The sequence below is a fragment of the Borostomias antarcticus genome (assembly GCF_949987555.1).
Source record: "Borostomias antarcticus genome assembly, chromosome: 6".
Classification (NCBI taxonomy): Eukaryota; Metazoa; Chordata; class Actinopteri; order Stomiiformes; family Stomiidae; genus Borostomias; species Borostomias antarcticus.
The window spans coordinates 24,284,063-24,303,789 of NC_140239.1; the positions used below are offsets into that span (position 1 = coordinate 24,284,063).

The window sequence follows — 19,727 nt, forward strand, 5'->3', positions numbered from 1 at the left end:
AAATTGCACTGCACCCCTCTAGACACACGCACACACTGTGTTTACACATCTATTCAAAGCCAAGGCACTTCTCGCTTTATCTCTACTCCCTCCGGAAACTATTGATTTGCCTGAGTGTGTGTGTTTTCTCCACCAGCTGCATGCCAGTATCTGTCTCAGAGACAGCCACACGCAGGACAAAAGGTAAGGGAGGCTTTGATGAGGATCAAGCAGCTTTTGTCTTTTTGTTGAGAACACACATGCACATACTACATCCTTACATGTACATACGAGCAAGTAGCGATTTCATGCCGATTTTGATAGCATCCACTCTTTAGTTAATAAGCAGGACATCAGTCACAATAATGAAAAAGCTCTACTCTTTTATAAAAATATCCTCCCTTTCACATGTATTGCTTTAATGATCAAACCAAACTACAAATGCAAATACACCAAGTCAACTTCTGTCATGAGCAGATCTGTATGGAAGTTCCTATTACAAAAGCAGGGATGGGGCAAAGCAGTGACACGGTACTCTTCTACAGTACATAAACAAAAACCTTGAACGAACAAACAAGCAAACAAATGAAAAAAAAAACAGTGCAAGTAATTGAATAGCTAATGGTATCATCATATCAAATGATTGCCAAGTTATTCACGGTTTTGCCGATATGGATATGTGGACGCAGGTTGTTACACACATATCGAGAACTCATTATTGACTGCTGTGTTACATGTCAAGACATCACATTAGCAACCAAACAGCATCTTATAGGCTAAGTATTTGCTTGTGCGTTCCGATATTTCACCGTTCTAAGATCAACGGGACGAGAGGGACTGCCGACTCTCTCATCTGATGATGCCCTCCCAAACACAAGCAAAAAGCCAAACAGCTAGACAAAACATTGATAAGATCTGCATAGTCAGGTGCTGCTGGAGTCATAACACAGAGTCCTCTGTTGTTGGGTAGATTAAGGATCTCAAAAAGGGGAAATAGAAAATAAATTTAAAAAAATTAAATCCACTATTAATGTGTTTGTGTTTGTCTTCACTATGAACCATACCAAATAAAGCTAGGGCCTCTACGTAGGGATATCTAACAGGACCTATGTGGCCAATCAGAACCTTTTAAAGCCTTTAGTTAAGAGGGCGATAAACACACATTCTGGGAATTGGGGGGCTTCTCACATGTCTGTGTCCTTGGAGAGGGGGGAGTGGGGCGAGTGCTGTGGCCATGTAGGGCCTCTTTCTTCAAGCCAGGTACACGCTTTGCTACTATGGTACAGTCCAGCCCACACCTCCTGCATGAGACTCTATGGTACGGCCCGGTTGGGTCTTTTCGGAGGGGGCGGGGGCATGAGCTCCGCATCCGGGTCAGGGGGGTGTTTCCGGTTCTGTGCTTGGGCTCCCAGGGCGCAGCGGTCCAGAAACTCAAAGAGGATTTCCTTAGTGACGGGATGCTGGATACTGTTACAAACAGCTGGAAGAGAAGACGACGCAGACAGGAAGTTAATACAGAGGTGCTAATGTGCACTACCTCGAGGGCAGGGTGTTTTTGTTTTCATTACTATGCTAATTCCAGAAATAATACTTTAAAGTAATTTTTAAGGGTATATGGTCTTTACTTAATATCCTGCGGTTTTCCTTAGTAGTTATTTACAGTACCCCTTCCACATTACAGAACTTTCTACATCATCCTAAACCAGAATAAATCACACTTCATAAATCACACAAATCTGAAGTGTAATCTTTCTTTTTTCTCAAACAGAGCTAACACTCTCTCTCAGACACACACAGACAGACACTAATGAAAAACACAGGCATTGAAGTGAAACAGGATCTGTCTGTTTTTGTCCTAAAATATAAATGAACTAAACCATTAATCTAATGGCCAACTGATGGGTCGCATTGCAGACAGAGATGAAGAGAATGAACATATTTATGGTATATAAAGATGCCTCCAGGCCTGCTGCCCTGCTGCTCACCCATGGCTGTGTCGTAGGAGTTAGGGAAGCTCTTGTCTATCCTCTGTCTCATAAACACCCAGGTGTTGTTGACAAAGGTACACTCGATAATCTTGTTGTCGTACATTTTCAACTCCTTGGTGGCCTAGAGAGAGGAGAGAGAAGACCTAATTAACTGCATGTCACCACCAGACTGTAGGACAAATGGTGCAATAATAATAACTCAAGCTAAACATTTACACATCTGTTGCTGCCTAGTTCTCACTGACTTTTTTGTTTTGCTGTCAAAGACTTATTTGTTTTGCTGAAATTTAGTTTTTTGTGCAGTGAAATAACCTGTGCTCTATTTTTTTCCACAGCAGTGAGAAGGACACAGTCAATCTCTAGTATATACTCCCAGCCAATGATGGCCTTGCACGGGAAGAGCCAGACGTTAATCAAGAATGCATCAAGAATCCTCAAGAATGCATTACCATCGATTTGCTCTTTGGCTGAACTAATATTGACAGTTCAATCATACTGTACGGAACGCACATTGGCAATGTGGTGCTTCTGGGCTGTGGGGAGTGGGGCAGGTACTTAGTGGAGTCTCTGGTGGCCAGCCATGGGTCTGCAGCCAGGCTTCCCTGAGCAGCTGAGCCCCAGCCGAAGCCAGGGAGGGGGGGGCGGCACTGCCAGGAAAGCACCACCTTGCTTGGCCAGGGGTACAGGCAAGCTCTGGTCTTGTGGTGCAGGGCATCTGGGTGCTCTGCAGGCAAATGGAGTGGTGTATGTGTTTTGTGTGTGTGTTTGTGTGTATTTGTGTGCGTGCATGCGTGTGTGTAGAATGATAGGAAGATGTGACAGGCCCAGGACATCACACCATATATAATGACCTTTAAGTGGGAGCCCAGCATCACACACGCAGGCCAGGTGGTAGGGCGCTAATCATCAAACACAAACTGTTCCAATCAGGAGCTCTCTTGCCTTTCAAAAAGAACAAACAAATATCTAGCCAAGCAAACAAGATTATACATCTGTGGTATTTGTAGGAGGACGGACATCTTTTACATTCCAAAGAGCGGGTGGATTGTCAGCGGAATGACAAAAAATATTGGAGGAACAACAGCATGGGCAACGCTGAGATATTGCCAGAGCCAAGTTTAGTCAAGCTGTTGGCAAATAACAGCGCAGGCAGCTCTTGGCTGGCTGGAGGGAGGGAGTGTTTGCGGTGTGTTTGCTGGAATCCCTTTGCATGCTGGCTGCCATGTGTCGCTACCACTTGGTGGTTTATTCCCTCTGAATCCACTTCATTATGGCCATGTTCTCCGCCAGACTTTGTCAAACTCTCCAATCATCCCTTCCATCTAGCAGTTTTGGTGTTAACCAGCCGCAGAACTCAATGGCCCCTGCCTGTCAGTCATCTCCGTTTCCAGCCATTGCACTATCAGGAAAATAATGTCATACTCCATCACACCGTGTCGTATGTGGTTGCCTCTAGCGAAGTTATGATCTCTTTTTAATAGTGCCGGGAATGGCTTGCAAAAGTGATATAAAAGTCACTTCCTGACTGTTCGCATAATCTAGCTAATCAATAGTCTAGAGACGTTAATGTTTCTCCAACTCTTCAGGCACTCTTTGGGCTTCAGACACACCCAGTCATACAGTCAGAGTGGCATCCATGTCTGCGTGGCACTTGCCTTTCCCCAGTTGGTGTCTGCAGGGTAGACGCATTATAGATTGAGGGGAGAGTCTGTCTGCTTGTTATTTTATGAGATTGGGGGGGGGGGGGGTTCACAAAAAATCTCTGGCCACCACTACTGTACACTGAGAGAGTGTGTTATACAGTATTGCATGCTTGTACATGAGAGAAGTAGACATGGAAGCGCTCAATTTGCTCCTCTCACACGGACAGGCAATCTGTCATTTCTCTCCTGACCGGGTGGCTTTTTTCCATTCTAGATTTAATCACAGCTGGCCCCGGGGTGCACTGTCTCTGGTACATTTTAATAAGAACGTGCAGGACGCTGCAGACGCGAGATTCTGTTTATCATGCAAAGGATAGGCTGTATACCAAATGCTTGAACTCAACAAAATAATACTTGTCATTTCACTGGACATTATTCTCTTAAAGGAGTAATAAAGGGAAAATGCATGTTTAGCCCTGTTTTAAGGTTACTTATGATCATATACAATGGTTCAGATCAAAACGTTGACAAAGCTAGCATTTTCGAGAAAGTTGATAATTGCTCTACCACCGTTTTGGTCATACAATGGATGTGGATGGGCATCTTGAAAAATCATTCAAAAACATGTTAAACTCTCGATTTCAAAGACAAGAAACTCACATAGGTGTTAATTGGCGTTCTGACATATAATTCGCCATAAAGTAAGATTCTAGTTAATCTGGAAAGGCTTTTTTAAATATTTAGCATATGACTATTTAGTCGCATACATGTGAAAACCTCCGCAAACTAGGTAGCCTAGCAACATAAACAATAACAATAGCTACCGTAAGTAGTTCCGCTTCCTGAATCCCCTCTGCGGATTGATCTACACATCTACAACGGTCGCTTCAATACAAGTCAATGGATTTCATAAAATGATCAATAAAACCCTACAGGATTCATACTTTGCGGCGAATTTGATGTCAGAACACCAACGGACACCAATTACACCCTCGGTGAGCTTCTTGTCTTTGAAATTGAGAGTTTAACATGTTTTTGAATGATTTTTCAAGATGCCCATCCACATCTATTGTATGACCAAAACGGTGGTAGAGCAATTATCAACCTTTACTACTCCTTTAACTGTCAATATGATGAGACTTCTCTGTGCAGGGGGACACCGTTTCTTCAAATTCCTCTGTAGGAATGTCAATACAATGGCTCAGCACATGCAAGTGATACACAACAATACCTCTAGATATAATTTTAGATTAATTTTGGTGTGTATCAACTGCATGTGCTGTTGTAATTAGCTAAGTCATTGTATTGGTATCAGATACCGTAAAGCAGATGTTATCTTATTCTACGAGAGGGTTTGTACTCTATTGTGACACCTTGCAGGCTTTATTGTGACACCTCACAGAGAGACTAAATTAACAGAAATGAGACTATAAAAGTCTCTCGCACTTTGTCACTGCTGTGCTTTTATGTGACATCAGTGTCTGGGTAGTGGAGAATCATACTTATTTCAGCATTAAGAGTGATACGTTTTTTGAGGAAAGATGTAAAGATCTTACCAAGAACCCATTCACCACAGAAGTATCTCTCGCATCTCAAAAACACAGTGTTATAGGCAACCAAAATAACCTGCTACTCCCTGACAATTTAAGCACGTCAAATAAGAACGTTTCAACAAATCATTCTCCTGAATTTACAGAAGAGTAAGAACGAGGCAACTACACAAGGTAAAACATGTGGACGTGCCTAGCATGGCCAGAAACAGAGAGAAATAAACCCACTTTCCCTACTCAGAAACTGCATGATGGGAAATGATGCAGTTCTGCAAGTGGCGGGCACATTTGCACCCTCGCACATCTCCATCAAAGCCCACTCACTCCCTCCAGGACCTGCTGCTTTTTATCTGTGCCTGCTTTCAACAGACGTGTCATGTGCTGAGCAGGATATGTTAGATTAATGAGCTACACTTACAGGCCACATGCAGCTCTGAAGAGGGAATCCAATACAAGGTTCCCTAAGAATAACATGTAATGGGAGATCAGTGGGTGTTAACATTATATGGCATTAACAAATGTCACGCAGCGTCCCTATCGACGCCATCTCAGCTTCCGAGCAGATGGAGAAACCCTGTGGGCCGTTGCTCCAAGCCTTTGAACATTTCAGATAGTGGCGATTTGCTATCTGATCAAACATTTCCTGCGCATGTGGATGAATGCAGTGCGAGGTGCCTGTGAAGCGAGGCACTTCACTGTGCATCTGCTGACATGCTGCGGCCCTGTTGAAAATCTACGGCAACTTCTTTTGGAAGGCAGGCGGTGCGCCTGGTTTCTTCTTCTTGTGTGCGTGTGTGTGCCCAGGTGTGAGGATGAATTTAGCAACACATCTAACTCCTTGTCTCACCTTCATCTGTGCAAAGGGCATGTCATAGCTGCCGACGTAGAGCAATCCGACAGTCTGGGGGAGTAACCTGCAAACACAAAATATCTTCGTTAACACCCCGAGGTAACGCGCACACACCCCCAACACAGCCCCCCCATCGCTCGCCAGAGAGGGGTGCACTCAGAAAGAGATCGGAACATTACAGCCAGTTATGCTGTTTACCAGCCTAGTAACAATATGACAAATATATGACACACTCTCCCCCTCCTAGCCCCCCCCCCCCCCTCTCTCAGCTCACCCGCAGGCTTCGCAGGTCGCCTGCAGGCTAGCGCCGTCTCTGTGCTTCACATTCTCTCCCCGGCTACGCGCTCTCGCTCCGTCAACTCAACTCAAATTTCATTTATAAAGCACATTTAAAACAACTGAAGTTGATCAAAGTGCTGTACAGCTCCAGAGTAACAAACAGACACAGCACACAACAGAACACTACGATACACCATACACAATAAGCAATATAAAATACAGTACAATACAGGGGCCATCGGGTGTCCAGCTCAACCTGAGTTGAAGGTCTGGGAAAAAAGGTGAGTCTTTAAAGAAGACTTAAAAATCTCTACGGTCTGGGCAGACCTAATGTGCCAGGGACTCGGTCGCCTCTAGTCTTCAGCCCAGTCTTTGGGACAGCCAGCAGCAGCTGATTAGAGGATCTCAGCTCTCTAGCTGGGGTATGAAAGTGCAGGAGTTCATCAATATACTGTTTGCAGTATATTGCAAAGATGCAAGATTGGGGTGATGTGGTCGCGCTTTCGCTTGCCAGTGAGGAGACGGGCTGCTGCATTCTGCACAAGCTGCAGGCGACGCATCAGGGACTGGTCAATGCCGACATACAAAGAATAACAATAATCAAGACGAGTGTTGATGAAAGCCTATATTACTCTTAGTTTAATTGCGCCATCTGATTGCCAGCTGTGAGCTCCCAACACAATTAATCCAGACAAATGTGGTGCCGCATAAGGTATGTGTGTGTGTGTGTGCGCCTATGTGATTGAGTGTGTCTGCGTACGTGTGTGTGCGTGTGTGTGTGTGTGTGTATATATGAGTGTGACTGGTCCCTGGAGGAGAACGCCCTGCAGCTGGCCTTTAATAACACACTGTTATTAACACCCCCGTCCCCTCTTTATTTCCAGACACATTTTAATTGTCGCCACGCGCACAAAAAGCATTAGCGCTGTGTTCAGGGGTTCGAGTCGGGGGGTTTGCTGAGGGGCTGACCGCCTACTCCCTCTTCCTGTGTAATGACTGTGAGAGGACACAGGAAGCAGCAGTCAACAGCAGCCGTGTAGCTATCCATCCATGCACTGGTGGAAACTACCGGAAAGCAATACCCTGGCAGTTCACAACAGCGCTTTATGCTTCACAAGCCAATCACACACTTTGACCCATCCTCAGCTTAGAAACGACCCTGCCTGTTCGAGTAAGGAGCTGTGACAGATGTGTTTGGCGTTCCACCCATCAAACCCTTCAGCCTGGGGTCCACAAACATTTTATTGTAAAAATAATTGTACAGACACGCTTCTCCAGAAATAGACATAAACTGTCAAATGAGATTTGAATGCATGCATCGAGGTGGCCCTGGCTGGGTCTGACAATGTGAGATGAACTGCCAGCTTCTCCGTTTACAGAATCACTAAAAATACACTGCTCAACAAAATCAATCATCATCGCGGATCTCCATGAACGATATAACCAAGTTGAAAATCTTTATTGATCACATTGTGAAATTCGCCGAGAACAAAATTCCGGTCAGTGGAAAACAAAATCATTAACCCATTGAGGGCTGGATGTGAGTTAGTGTGAGTAAGTGTTCCCTTAATTTTTTTGGAGCAGTATATTTTCTTGTGACGCTAAGCTGATGTTCCACTGCAATCTCAGCGTGTTACTCTAGGAATAAGTGTCATACTGCGTTTGATCAACGTAGTTTTAAACAAGACGCTGGGGCTTCTGTTTCAACCATGAATCCAACCATAGAATGCGCAGAGGAACCCTAAACAGTACTTCAAATGCATGCAGAGCGCACAACAAAATATCAAACACTGCTCGTGGGGGTGAGAATGACTCTGAACCTCAAAGCCAGTCAGCGTAGCAGAGCCTGACTGCTCCTGTATGCAGCACATCGTGCCGACCAGATCCAGCAGGCGCCACCCAGGGCTTGGGACCACATGCGAGGCCATTCCAGCTAAATTGTTTTACATGCAGAATGATCATTTCACTGAGTGAAGATGTCCAGCGGCACGTTGGTCCTGCAGATTCCTTGTTGCTTTGGGTGGAGTGCGGCACCAGCTGGATGTCTCCTATTAATGCCAGCCAGTGTGTTTCTAATGCTTTGCCTCTGTTTGCTTGAGGCGCACGATGACTGCTGAGCACATTTTCAACAATGTCCTGCTCAGTGGCTGATAAAGGCGAAGCAGAAAAAGAGATTACCCGTGGCCAGTTGTTTGTGTGCGATAATTGAAATTCACTACAGAGGAATTCAGTTCACGCAAGCAAAACTCCTGAAGTTGGGCCCAGTCTGAGGCTTTCAATGAATTGATATTCTGGAACATTGGACCTCTTAATATCCCAGAGTTGGGTTCGAACGGGTCCTGTCATTGGTGTAATGGCACCACAGTTTCCTGTGAGAGGCTGGGCTGAGGCAAAGCAGGCCCAGGTGAGGAGATATAACCAGCCGACCGTGGTTGACTAACAATGTGCACCGGGGTTCAATGTGTACTGGGGAAAATGGTTGAATGCATTAAGATGCAGGCAAGAAACCCACTTCAGAGAGCATCCAGATTTTATTAATCCCATGATTCAGGTTGCTGATGTAGAACTAGAGAAGTATCCCCCTAGAGAACAGCTTTTGCGTTGCTGTCTTTTCTCCCCACACTCTTGTTTCCTCTCTCTTTCACTCCATCCTTCTCTTCCTGACTCACCTGCTTTTTTCCAGGAGAGGTGATGAAACTGGTTGTGAGTCTGTGTGCGTTTCAGTAACAGAGAGAGAAAGATCAAACAAGACGAGGGATAGAGTGTGTGGGCTGATAAACAATCACGCGTTCCTACGGTAGATCTCAACCCCCCCCCCTCTCTCTCTCTAACAGAGACAAAGACAGACTTAATGACCTGAACCACTCTGAGGTGGTGAAGAGCGGCACTCTGCCAGCCGTCCTCCTCTACGAGGAACATCAGAGCAGTCACAGAGAGAGACAGAGCGAGAGAGAGAGAGAGAGAGAGAGAGAGAGAGAGAGAGAAAGAGAGAGATTGTAGTATACTGCTCAGATTCTCTCTCAGTCTAGGGAAGAGTAAGCTGACATTCCAGATGGTTTACTTCGCACAACCAGGTGGTTTGCTTCGCATAACCATCTGGAAACTCTCCATTGGAAACTGTTTGGAAAAGGGCAGGCACTTTCAAAACTACTTGGCAGGTGGTTGGATGAACCAACTGAACCGCTCCTCGATGCCATAAACCTGCCCAGTGTTGCCGTCATAAACCCACCCAACGTAGCTGTTTGCATTTAAAATTCCTCAGAACGCTGATTAACTAGATCGTTTTCCGATCGGGCTCAAAATGTTCTCAAAATTGAGAGTATCCAGACTGATCTGCGAGTAACAACGTGATCTAGCGAGTCGCGACATCAGGATGGTCTCACGAAGCTAGGGGAAGAGAGAATTGGTGCAGTCTGGGTACAACACTGGGAGGGTCAGAGGTCGTCTGACGACTGAGGGCAGACTGATGTGTTTACTGCTACGCTCCTACACTGAAGCACTGCCAACAGGCAAAGACACCAAGCATCTAAGCAGATGCAAGCAAGAGCACGTAAGCAAAAACACCAGCATCGAAGCAGAACAGGACTTGGCTAGATGGGAGTGATGAGGATCAGCTTTCAGAGACTTCAGAAACTTCATTTACGGAGGGCAAAATTAAGAGGGGACATTTTTCTGGTGGACTCATAAGAAGAAAGCTTGGTGAGGTGAAGGGGAAAAAATGCATTTAGTCAATAATGATAGCAACTGCTGTCGAATATCATTGTCTGACTAATGGCACAACACAATGTGCCTGGAACATGGTGTCTTTGTAGAATTTAATTAGGCCCTGTAGCATAGTATTATAGATTTGATATGCGCTGTGGCTTATACTATAACTGCATTCTATGCGAATGAGAGAACATGACTGAGGGATGGAATAGAGGTTTAGAAATACAAAGCATTTTAGTGTTTCAGAAGCAGCAGATTTGACATGGCTACATGGATGTGTCAGCTCTTTGTCTTTGAAGTCTACAGCTATTAGGTCTACTTGTGTCACACGCAGAAGTGTGTTGCTAGAAACATCAAGCCGAGTACTGTATTTCCCCAGCAACAGCGTGACTCACCCTTCCCCTCCGACTATGGTGATCTTGAGGCGGAAGTCTACGGAGTTGAGGCTGGGGGGCTTCCATTTGAGGATGTCATCACACCTCCCCGGCTTGTATTTCTGCAGGGACACACAAGGTAGAGACAGGAGAGTTAATACAAACACATAGCTGCAAGCGTGGACACGTACTGCCTTTCATGTTTCAATACCACTTCCATGGTGTTACCGTCATGAGTGTCACAAATCATCAATGATTGATGAGCCGAATCGCTACAGAAAAATCGCATTGGTCAAGAGGAAGGGGACAAACAATTTCTAGGACATTTAAGTGCTCAGCTTATATTGACTGTGACTTAGCAACCAATGGAACACTGGAATTCAGCTCAAGGTGCAAAAATAAGAGAAATCTAAATATAGCTGTAAGCAGCAATAACAGGGCCAAGCCAACAAACGCATCAAAGGCAACAAGCGAAACACGCCATAGCCACATTTGAGCTATGCGGCCATTGATGTAAATGAAAATACAATGAAAGCACAGTGCGGTTGTTGCTATGGTTGCAAATTTCAAGGAATTTCATTAATCGATAACTGTTAACCTTAACAAACGATAGTCGATTAATTGATAAGAACATCCCGCACCGGACAGCGCTTTGCTCGCTTCATTTTTTTGTCTTCTTCCGCTGTGTTGTTGAAATTTCCCGGCATCCCAATTAGCCTTCACTACATGGCGGGGCACCCTCATGTGCAATCAGACCTTAAATCATGATTACATGTCACGCAACTGCCGTTGATAAAGTTCGTTCCCCTCCAAAAAGTTCTCTTCCATTAACAAGCAATTAATCGAGTAACCAAATCTTACTCGAGTAAATTCTTATCGGAAATTAATCGATAGTCGATTAACTATTAATATCCCTAGTTGTTGCACAAAAACAGTTATATCAACATAAAAACTGAATCTGGCAATTTCATTTCCAATTACAGTAGTAAGTTGTAGAGCATGCCATGACCTATGGGGGGGCAGCAACTGATTTCGTTTTAGCCACCTTTAAGCATTTTGGCTTGTTATAGCGCCACCCTGTGGACAATCACCTTCATCTTCAGAATGTATACACCTTCATGTGAAAAGTCATGCCCTCTGCAATATTCATTGGCTCGTAGAGGCTTTTTAAATAAACTGTTCAAAGTTTTGCCGAGATGGAACTGTAGACATTACTCAATATGGGTATCTACAGTAAACGCAGATAAACTATAGCCGACTGACTCATACAGGCTACTCTCTGTGGGCAGAATCCCTCATATAATGAAACTAATCAAACTGCTCAAGATTGAGATAGATAAATACTTAATTGATCCGGAAGGAAATGTAAGAAAAGCACATAGCCAGACTCTAGGAAGAGAGGATGATGTCCATCTCTTGACATTTAGCCAGAGTAGGCCAGCCTAGGCCTACTGAAGGCTAGATCGAGCAGAAGATTATCAATTTCTTTCAACTAACAATACTGTAACTGTAGCACAGAGATTTTAATATGGTGAAAATAGTGAAGATATGCTTTGAGTATATCTGTTATGGTGGTACGATTACATTAATATATAGACATGGGACAAGTAGTTGTTTTGATGAATATACATAGTATATTAATGTACTGGGCGAAGATAGATTTAAGCAAAAGCAATTGACCACGAGAGGCTGTGGGTTACACAGGATTTTACAACAGCTACGGGGCGTTGTTAAACCTAACCTAAAACCCCGGTAGCTGTTGTAAAATCCTGTGTAACCCACTGCCCCTCGTGGTCAATTGCTTTTCTACAACGGTTACTACATATATATGTATATTCACAAAAAACACACAGAAGTAACATTCAATCATTTATTTACCGATCATTCTTATAATTTTAGTACTTACATAATCTTCTGGGATAGGCCTATTTGGATTGGCCTTGTTCACATAAGCCCATATAGGCATAATTTGGGTGGTTCACGTTTATTTTAATATTTCCAGCTATGGTGCAGTTATTAAAACAGTTCTACAGAGCACTCGTTTTTGCTGGTAGGGGTGTGGAAGTGTTGGAGTCGGACTGATGAGTGTGTTTTTGTAATAGGATACGAAAAAGGTGAGGTTGCTGCGAGTGGATGCTATGCAAAGCATTGTAGCCTACCGCTTGATCTTATCAATGTCCTCGTCAATGAGATTGACGGCACATTAATACCAATTGTTATGCGGTCGCAGCCGTGGGTTACAGAGTATTATACAACGGTTACTGTAGTTCTGGTTCTTGATTCTGATTGGCTGGAAGCCTTGTTAAAATACTTTTTATACACAACGGTTAGTTCTGGTTCTTGATTCTGATTGGCTGGAAGCCGTGTTAAAATAGTTTGTAACACACACCTGGGACCGCATATCATTCCATTTTCAGTATTAATGCGCCTCCCATTTGATCCAATGCATTGTAGTTGTTGTTGTTGCTTGGCAACCCATTTGTTAGGGGAACTATTTTGCTCGGCGGAATTGAGGGAATGATGCTTCGTTTTGAATAAATGTTAATATTTTATATTGCTGTGTGTTTATTTTACACTAATAGCTGTAGTAACCGTTGTATAAAAGCAATAAACCACTCGAGGCTATGTGTTATAGTGATTTTATAACAGCTAGGGGGGTTTTAGGCATATAGAAAGTGTATAGAAAGCGAGGGGGGGGGGGGGGGGGGCATTCTTCCATAAAGGCAGTTAAGGTGCACCGTTAGCAAACAGGGTACAAAACACTGAACAACTTTGCAAGCCAAGGTGACACATACTGTCTGAAAGGACAGCTCAATCTTAAAATGGAATAAATCCAGAGCAGATGCGTAACCATCACAACTCGGCAAACTGTAAAGATGTCCCCAGCCCCTCATAGTCAATCAGTCCAAAGGCAAGCACTGTACACCTGAGGCCTGCGTTCCCAGTCTGACAACCTGCTTGCCTGTCAAGTCAGACCCCCCCACACCCATCCATCCTTCTGATCCATTCAAGGTCATGGCCACTTCGATTAGCTGCTGGGGAGGAGCCAGGCTCTGTTGGCTCTTTCCTCTCAGTGGTCTGGGCCCCATCACTGGGGCAAGTTCAGTGAAGATAAATCATCCAGCACCGGGCTCTTTGCTAACTGGATGAAAGATATCCGACCTTTGGATAGCAACACATGGTTGGCTAAGGCAGGGTAAACCATCAACATCAAGGAGGTCTCTTAGCGTCACAAGTAAACTGGATTTAAATTGTCACAGCTGAATTGAATTGATTTGATTGAATTACATCTCACCTTACAGGTATATGCAGAGATGAAGACTTACTGTAATAGCATCCCTAAGTGTTCAGGCTCAGCTACAGGTATGAAAAGACGACTCATTTCTTAGGGGGGAAAAAAGGACAGGTAACTTAAGCTCACACATAACTCCGCCGAGCCCCAAACCATCATCAGTATGTGAGCTGTGTGGGCATCATCACCTCAAATCAAATAAGCCTTTTGCTATCAAAGCTGTGTGTGTGTGAGAGAGAGAGAGCGAGAGAGTATTCTGGGTTGAGTGAAAGCTTGACTTTGTCTGGCAGGGTGTGAAGAGAAGTAGAGTACTGTACATCGTGTCCTTCTCTGTACCTGATTGAGCCCTGCGTGTGGGAGGAGGCCTTCAGGGCCATTTGAAACCAGCATTCTCCTCCACAATGGCCATTCAGCGCCCACAGCCAGAGAGCATGGTTCAGTTCAAGAAATGGCACACCAAGTACATGTCGGTGTATAGAAAGAGAGGGGTGGGGGGGGGGGGGGGGGCATTCTTCCATAAAGGCAGTTATGGTGCACCGTTAGCAAACAGGGTACAAAACTTTGCAAATCAAGGTGACTCATACTGTCTGAAAGGACGGCTCCATCTTAAGATGAAATAAATTGGTGTTTATTCGCCCACACGTGACACACACACTGCACACAGTGATCGGCGACACGGCACGCACACATGCAATTTTTTGGTCCAGAGTGCTTGCCGAATGTACAGTAGATTTGACAACCCAGTAGCATGTTAATCACAGAAGGTGTGGCATTAAGCCCATCTCAAACTCACCTATTATGACAGTTGATGGGAACATTTCTAATGAAAGGTAGTCATGCACACTGGATACAGTGAAAGGTTCAATTAAATAATAGAGAATTCTATGTGCCCAACGCAACCATGGCAACTACAGTAACTTGCAATAGCACTCAGACTCAACACTGACCTTGAGGTTGATTCTGAGAAGTGCAGTCAATGGCTCGCTATTCATTTTACTTTCTTTGAATATAGGAAAGCAAGGAAACACAGGGAACAATGTTGAACGTTACTTAAGTGCAAAGTGGAATTCAAGCACGTATCTCTCCATCAATTTAATGGTAATTCCAAGGATGCTGCAAATAAAACTCTCATAGCAAATTAATTCAGAGCCTGTCTGTAGTAAAAGGGCATGGGGCTGGCAATGGAACGCAGTAGCCCAGCGGAGAAGCACCACAGGCTGGGAAAACTCTTGCCCATCCTGGCCAGTCCTCTCTGCCATCTGGCCCTTTGAGGAATGGGCCAGATGCAACGGGCGAGGCCTACGTACTGCTGTCGGCCTGCTGGGATTTAAAGATCAGCCTTCATGTTGCCAGCATGACGCCACTGGGACATCAGCAGAGGCCTCCCATCATGCGTCACTCAGGGAGGAGGTGTTATGGGAAGCTAGGCCAGCCAATCAGGATCAGAGGCGCTGTTTGACATGCACCGTATAGGACATACAACATGACCAGATGAAGAAGACAAACAACAACAACATTTACACATGCAGTGATGTTTAAATAGTTAACATTACATTTATATTTTCTCCTTTAGGATCCATCCCAAAAGGAGAAGAAGAAACAAGAGTTTTTGTTTTGTTATTATTATCACTTCTTTGATATTGGTATTTTTCTGGAGCAGTCTAGTTTGAATAACAGCTGTGTTGAAGTCGGATTACGGACACAAAGGCTTCAAACTCCCTTCACTCAATCCCATCCCCTGGGATGAGCTCTCTGTTCCAGGGGAACAATGGCCATTTGTTAAAAATAGATATTATTCTGGAGGCTATATAACATGATGGAACAAATACTGCAAACCACTCATAGAACGAAGATTTCCAATATGATTTCCCAGCCATCCCCCCCTTATTGAGCTCAAATTATCTAAGATAATATAGAGCCGAGAGGGGGATGGTCTTCATGATTTCACCATCTGAGTTATTCACCCATGCTCTATCCAACCATCTGTGGCAACGACACTCTGCTCTGTGATTAATAATGCAGTTTCCTTTTATTCCCTATCACAGAAACAATTTCTAAGGACAGTGTGTGGGTGGAGAAAACACAGTAAATGTGACAAGAGGGTAAAGGAGTAGTAAAGGGAAAAATCATGTTAAGCCCTGTTTTAAGGTTAGTTAAAGGTTGACAAAACTAGCACTTTTGAGAAAGTCTGATAATTGTTCTACCACCGTTTTGGTCATACAATGGATGTGGGTGGGCACAGTGAAAAATCATTCAAAAAACATGTTAAACTCTCTATATTCATGGAGTACACAGTCATTAAAACGGATCGGACTTACCCGACATCAGACCCTGCAGGACATCAGAGCCAGGTCCATACTCATCGACAACAATGAGTGTTTCATGAGTTGTTGAAACTAATGTTTTTCTAGGGTGGAATTCTCCCTAAAATGTCGATTTACCTCTCTCTCTCACCCTCTCCAAACTCAAAGGGCCTGGGCAGACAGATCAAAAGTATTTTCTGTGATACTGTATTCCTCATTACAACAATTTAGCAGGCCCATGCTTACTGTATCAGTTATATTGACGTGGCAGGCTGTGCTAGGCCTGGCATTGGGCAGTATTAGGAGGGGTTCACTCCCTCGCCACAACAGAAGCTCCGATTACAGCTCAGATGGAGACCTGTGTACTTCGGCACTGAAAATAACACCTTGCCAATACTGATGCCATTTACTTTAATTATAAGCTATGAAGTCTTGAATGGATCGAAACATTGAATTTGACAAATACAGAAGTCTAAACTAGCTCCACGTGTGGGTTCAACCTTAAAGTCCAGGTTAACCCAGTTCAAATCTTTGTTATGAGCTTCACACACCACAGGAAAACATGTCATTAACCACCCAGCCAAATCTGAGTGATTAAAAATGTCGCTAAGTATATAAAATAAGGCTTCAAAATCGGTTAAAAATCAGCAGCATTCTCTGGTCTGAGACCGTGGGGGCGTGTCTGCTGAAGGCACCGAAGCCACACCCAATTGCGTGGGGAGGGGGTGTGGAGGGAAGAACCTGTCAAATAGTACCGTTCTCTGGTCTGCATAGTCACACTGGCACGCCGTCTCTTTTGTGGTAGGAAGGCACAGCTTTGTGAAAACAGAGAGGAGTTGAAATTACACTTGTCTAATGAGTCAAACGCACAGATGCTTCCTCCTAACCTACCTCCTGACAAACAACACAGGTAAAACTGTAGCTACTCTATACCAACGCGCCAGTGTTACTGCCCTTAGATGCAAAATACAAAAACAGGCAACGAGGAATGTATGAGTCTGTCCCTATTTTCTCCCTGCCACCTCCGGACCCATTCCTATCCCTCCCAGGCGATCCTGTCGTCCCTTGGGATCAATGGAAAAAGTTGTTTAAAATGTACCTTTTAGTCACTGGCTTGAACAGCGCTGATAGCGCGAAGAAGCGTACACTACCGGAGTTGATAATCGGGACAGACTCATCCACTCTCGTTGGCAATGTTATGTGTGAGAATAACGAGCACTCGGCTTCAACTTTCCCTCTCATATCCAACAGAACTGGAATGTTCAGCCAGTAGCCGCCGAGCACCGCTTCACTGGAAGAGGGTTCGTCTTTCTCCAGCTGGTCTACCTAACCATCCCCCTCGCTCCCGCCTCCCGGTCTCCCGCTGGAGAAATATACTGTAACCATTACCGGTGAACCCATACGCACATCAGGTGCCACAAATATGGCAGGCAGTTTCTGTATAGTTAACGCTTATAGTCATAATATATCATCCGTAACGTTATTTGGTGGGTGGTCGCCTGGTCGGTGCTGCTAGCTATGTTAGCTAGACTAAGGTTATATACACACTCCCATCTGCAACAAGCTACATAGCTAATGTTAGCTATAATTCCTCCTAAGATTACATATAATTCATCATAGCTGACATTACCACATAAATGTCAAGACACGTTTTGTAGATTAACGTAGCAGTGTATTTTCCTATTGCTTAAGTTACCTAGCTAACGTTATAACGTTAATTAGCTATAAGCACACAAGGCAGCGGTGTCGGCACCAAAGGTTGATGCGACAGGAGGAGAATGGAGGCCGGGGAGGGAGATGGTTGGCTCCGCCGAATTCACCAGGACCAGTCGTGAGTCCGTGACCCAAAAGCCTCATATTATAATTGCAGAAGCTTTCGGGAGTGAAATGTTTGCTGCAGAGGCGGGCGCTAGCGGTGACGGACTCCTCTGTAACACCATGGCTCTTCAAAAATGCTAACCATTTGCTTCTCATTTCAGCTTTACTCGGGAGTGAAAGAAGGAGACCTTATCATCCCATTCCTGCTGGCATCCAGGAAGGATGCATTTTCGTTTAGTTTTATGCATAGGCATTGCTAACTAAGAAAAACTAGCTAATTCTAGACTGTTGGTTAAAACTAGCTAATTCTAGACTCAAGATTGAGCAGGAGAACCGAAGATTCAAATCCGTTCTAGCTTTATATAGTGTTAGGGCGGGGATATGCTAAGAACACCGCTCTACGTCATCCGGTACCGTTTTAAACCCGCCCAGAAAATCCAGAAATCAAAACTGGTCAAAAATACAAAACTGGTCTAACTTCACAATTCAGTACTACACATGGTTCATCCCATTTTTACATGTTATCAGCAATGCATCACTAACACATAGAATGTGTTTTCAAGCAAATCTCTGATTTTGGTTAACTGGGACTTTAAAATCAAGTTACAGTATGAAAGTCAGCTTAGTAGGGCTTCAAACCCCATCTCTAATGTTATCTAAAAACACTGTTGCCTGGAAGCAACAGCTCTCCTTTCTGCGAAAGCACATTCTACAGTTGGTGTTACTCTCAGATCCTGAGAGCTACAGGTGAAATAGGCAGCTCTGCAGTACCAAGGAGGAGAGTGTGCTTTCATGTGGACCACTGCATCAAGTCTTACTACGGAGAGGCAGGCATCAAGACTTCACATAAAACCATGAAACCATAACACATCCACAGACATCTACAAGTCTATTGCTAATACTCGAAAACAAAAAATCTATCTACACACCAATCTGGCCAAGCTAAAGGCCGTTTCAGACGAGGAGCGATATCCGCGCATTGTAATTCATTTTCAATGAGAGAGGCGAGCGGACAATTTGGGAGCCGCGGACAATCTGGGGCGGAGCGGCAAGCGGGCGCGACCCTGTGAAATTGTTGCGCGCGTGCTTGTTTCGTGCACACGCCCGCCCGCGACAAGAGCTGAATTGTAGTCAGCTTTCCCCACTGCGTGCAGGACGCGTGTGTCTCCCGCTGATCCGAGCGAGAACGCAGGTGGAATATCGCTCCCTGTCTGAAACGGCCTTAAGAGTGAAGAGTCTTCGTAAAATACAATTAAACTATTCTACTGTACATTTTACATATAGCACAGGGAGCTTCATCGCAGCCCTGGGCTATATAACCCTCTCAGACATAATCACTGTGCTTCTTGGAACCTTCCATCTTTTTATGAATCATTACACTGTAATTAAGTTAAAGCCAGCACAGACAGGGATGGATCTATAAATACCGAATCTCCTCCTCTTCCCCCATTCACATAGGACGTATGTGTGTGTCGGGCGGTGGGTTGTGTTGCGTGGGCCAGTGGTGTCATTTCTCTGCAGCTGGTCCCTTGGCTCACCATGTGAAACTGTAGAATGTCTGCTAGGCCAATGCTGAAGTGTTTCAGCTAACGGAAGAACTACTGTATGCCGAGACCCAGCTCAGGGCAGACCCGGATCAGAGCTCTCCCCCTGGGGGGCCGCGGCAGAGGGGAGCAGTGGTCTGTGTGAGGGGGCTGCAGGGGAGGGAGGGAGGGAGGGAGGGAGGGAGGGAGGGAGGGAGGGAGGGAGGGAGGGAAGGAGGGACAGACGAGCCCGGCGCAGACACATGTTGGTGACACTGATAACAAAGGGAGAGAGAGATGGAGGGAGGGAGGGAGGGAGGGATGGAGAGATGGAGGGGGGGAGTGAGGGAGGAAGAGAGGGAGGAAGGAAGGGAAGCAGGGAAGGAGGGGGGCTGGCTGGTTCAGTGGAGGGAAAAAACT

General features: G+C 44.9%; 1 protein-coding gene across 2 annotated transcripts in view; it reads right to left on the minus strand.

Moving 5' to 3' along the window:
* Positions 1 to 342: 342 nt before the first annotated feature.
* Positions 343 to 19,727, minus strand: part of rngtt (RNA guanylyltransferase and 5'-phosphatase) — a 103,923-nt gene continuing 84,538 nt past the window's right edge. For both annotated transcript variants that reach the window (XM_084439923.1, XM_084439924.1), the window contains 4 exons: positions 10,393 to 10,493; positions 6,008 to 6,074; positions 1,965 to 2,088; positions 343 to 1,459 (listed from right to left, as the gene is read on the minus strand). In XM_084439923.1, coding sequence (XP_084296049.1) covers positions 1,293 to 1,459; positions 1,965 to 2,088; positions 6,008 to 6,074; positions 10,393 to 10,493 — 459 coding nt within the window. In that variant the 3' untranslated portion in view covers positions 343 to 1,292. The remainder of the gene's footprint in view (positions 1,460 to 1,964; positions 2,089 to 6,007; positions 6,075 to 10,392; positions 10,494 to 19,727) is intronic.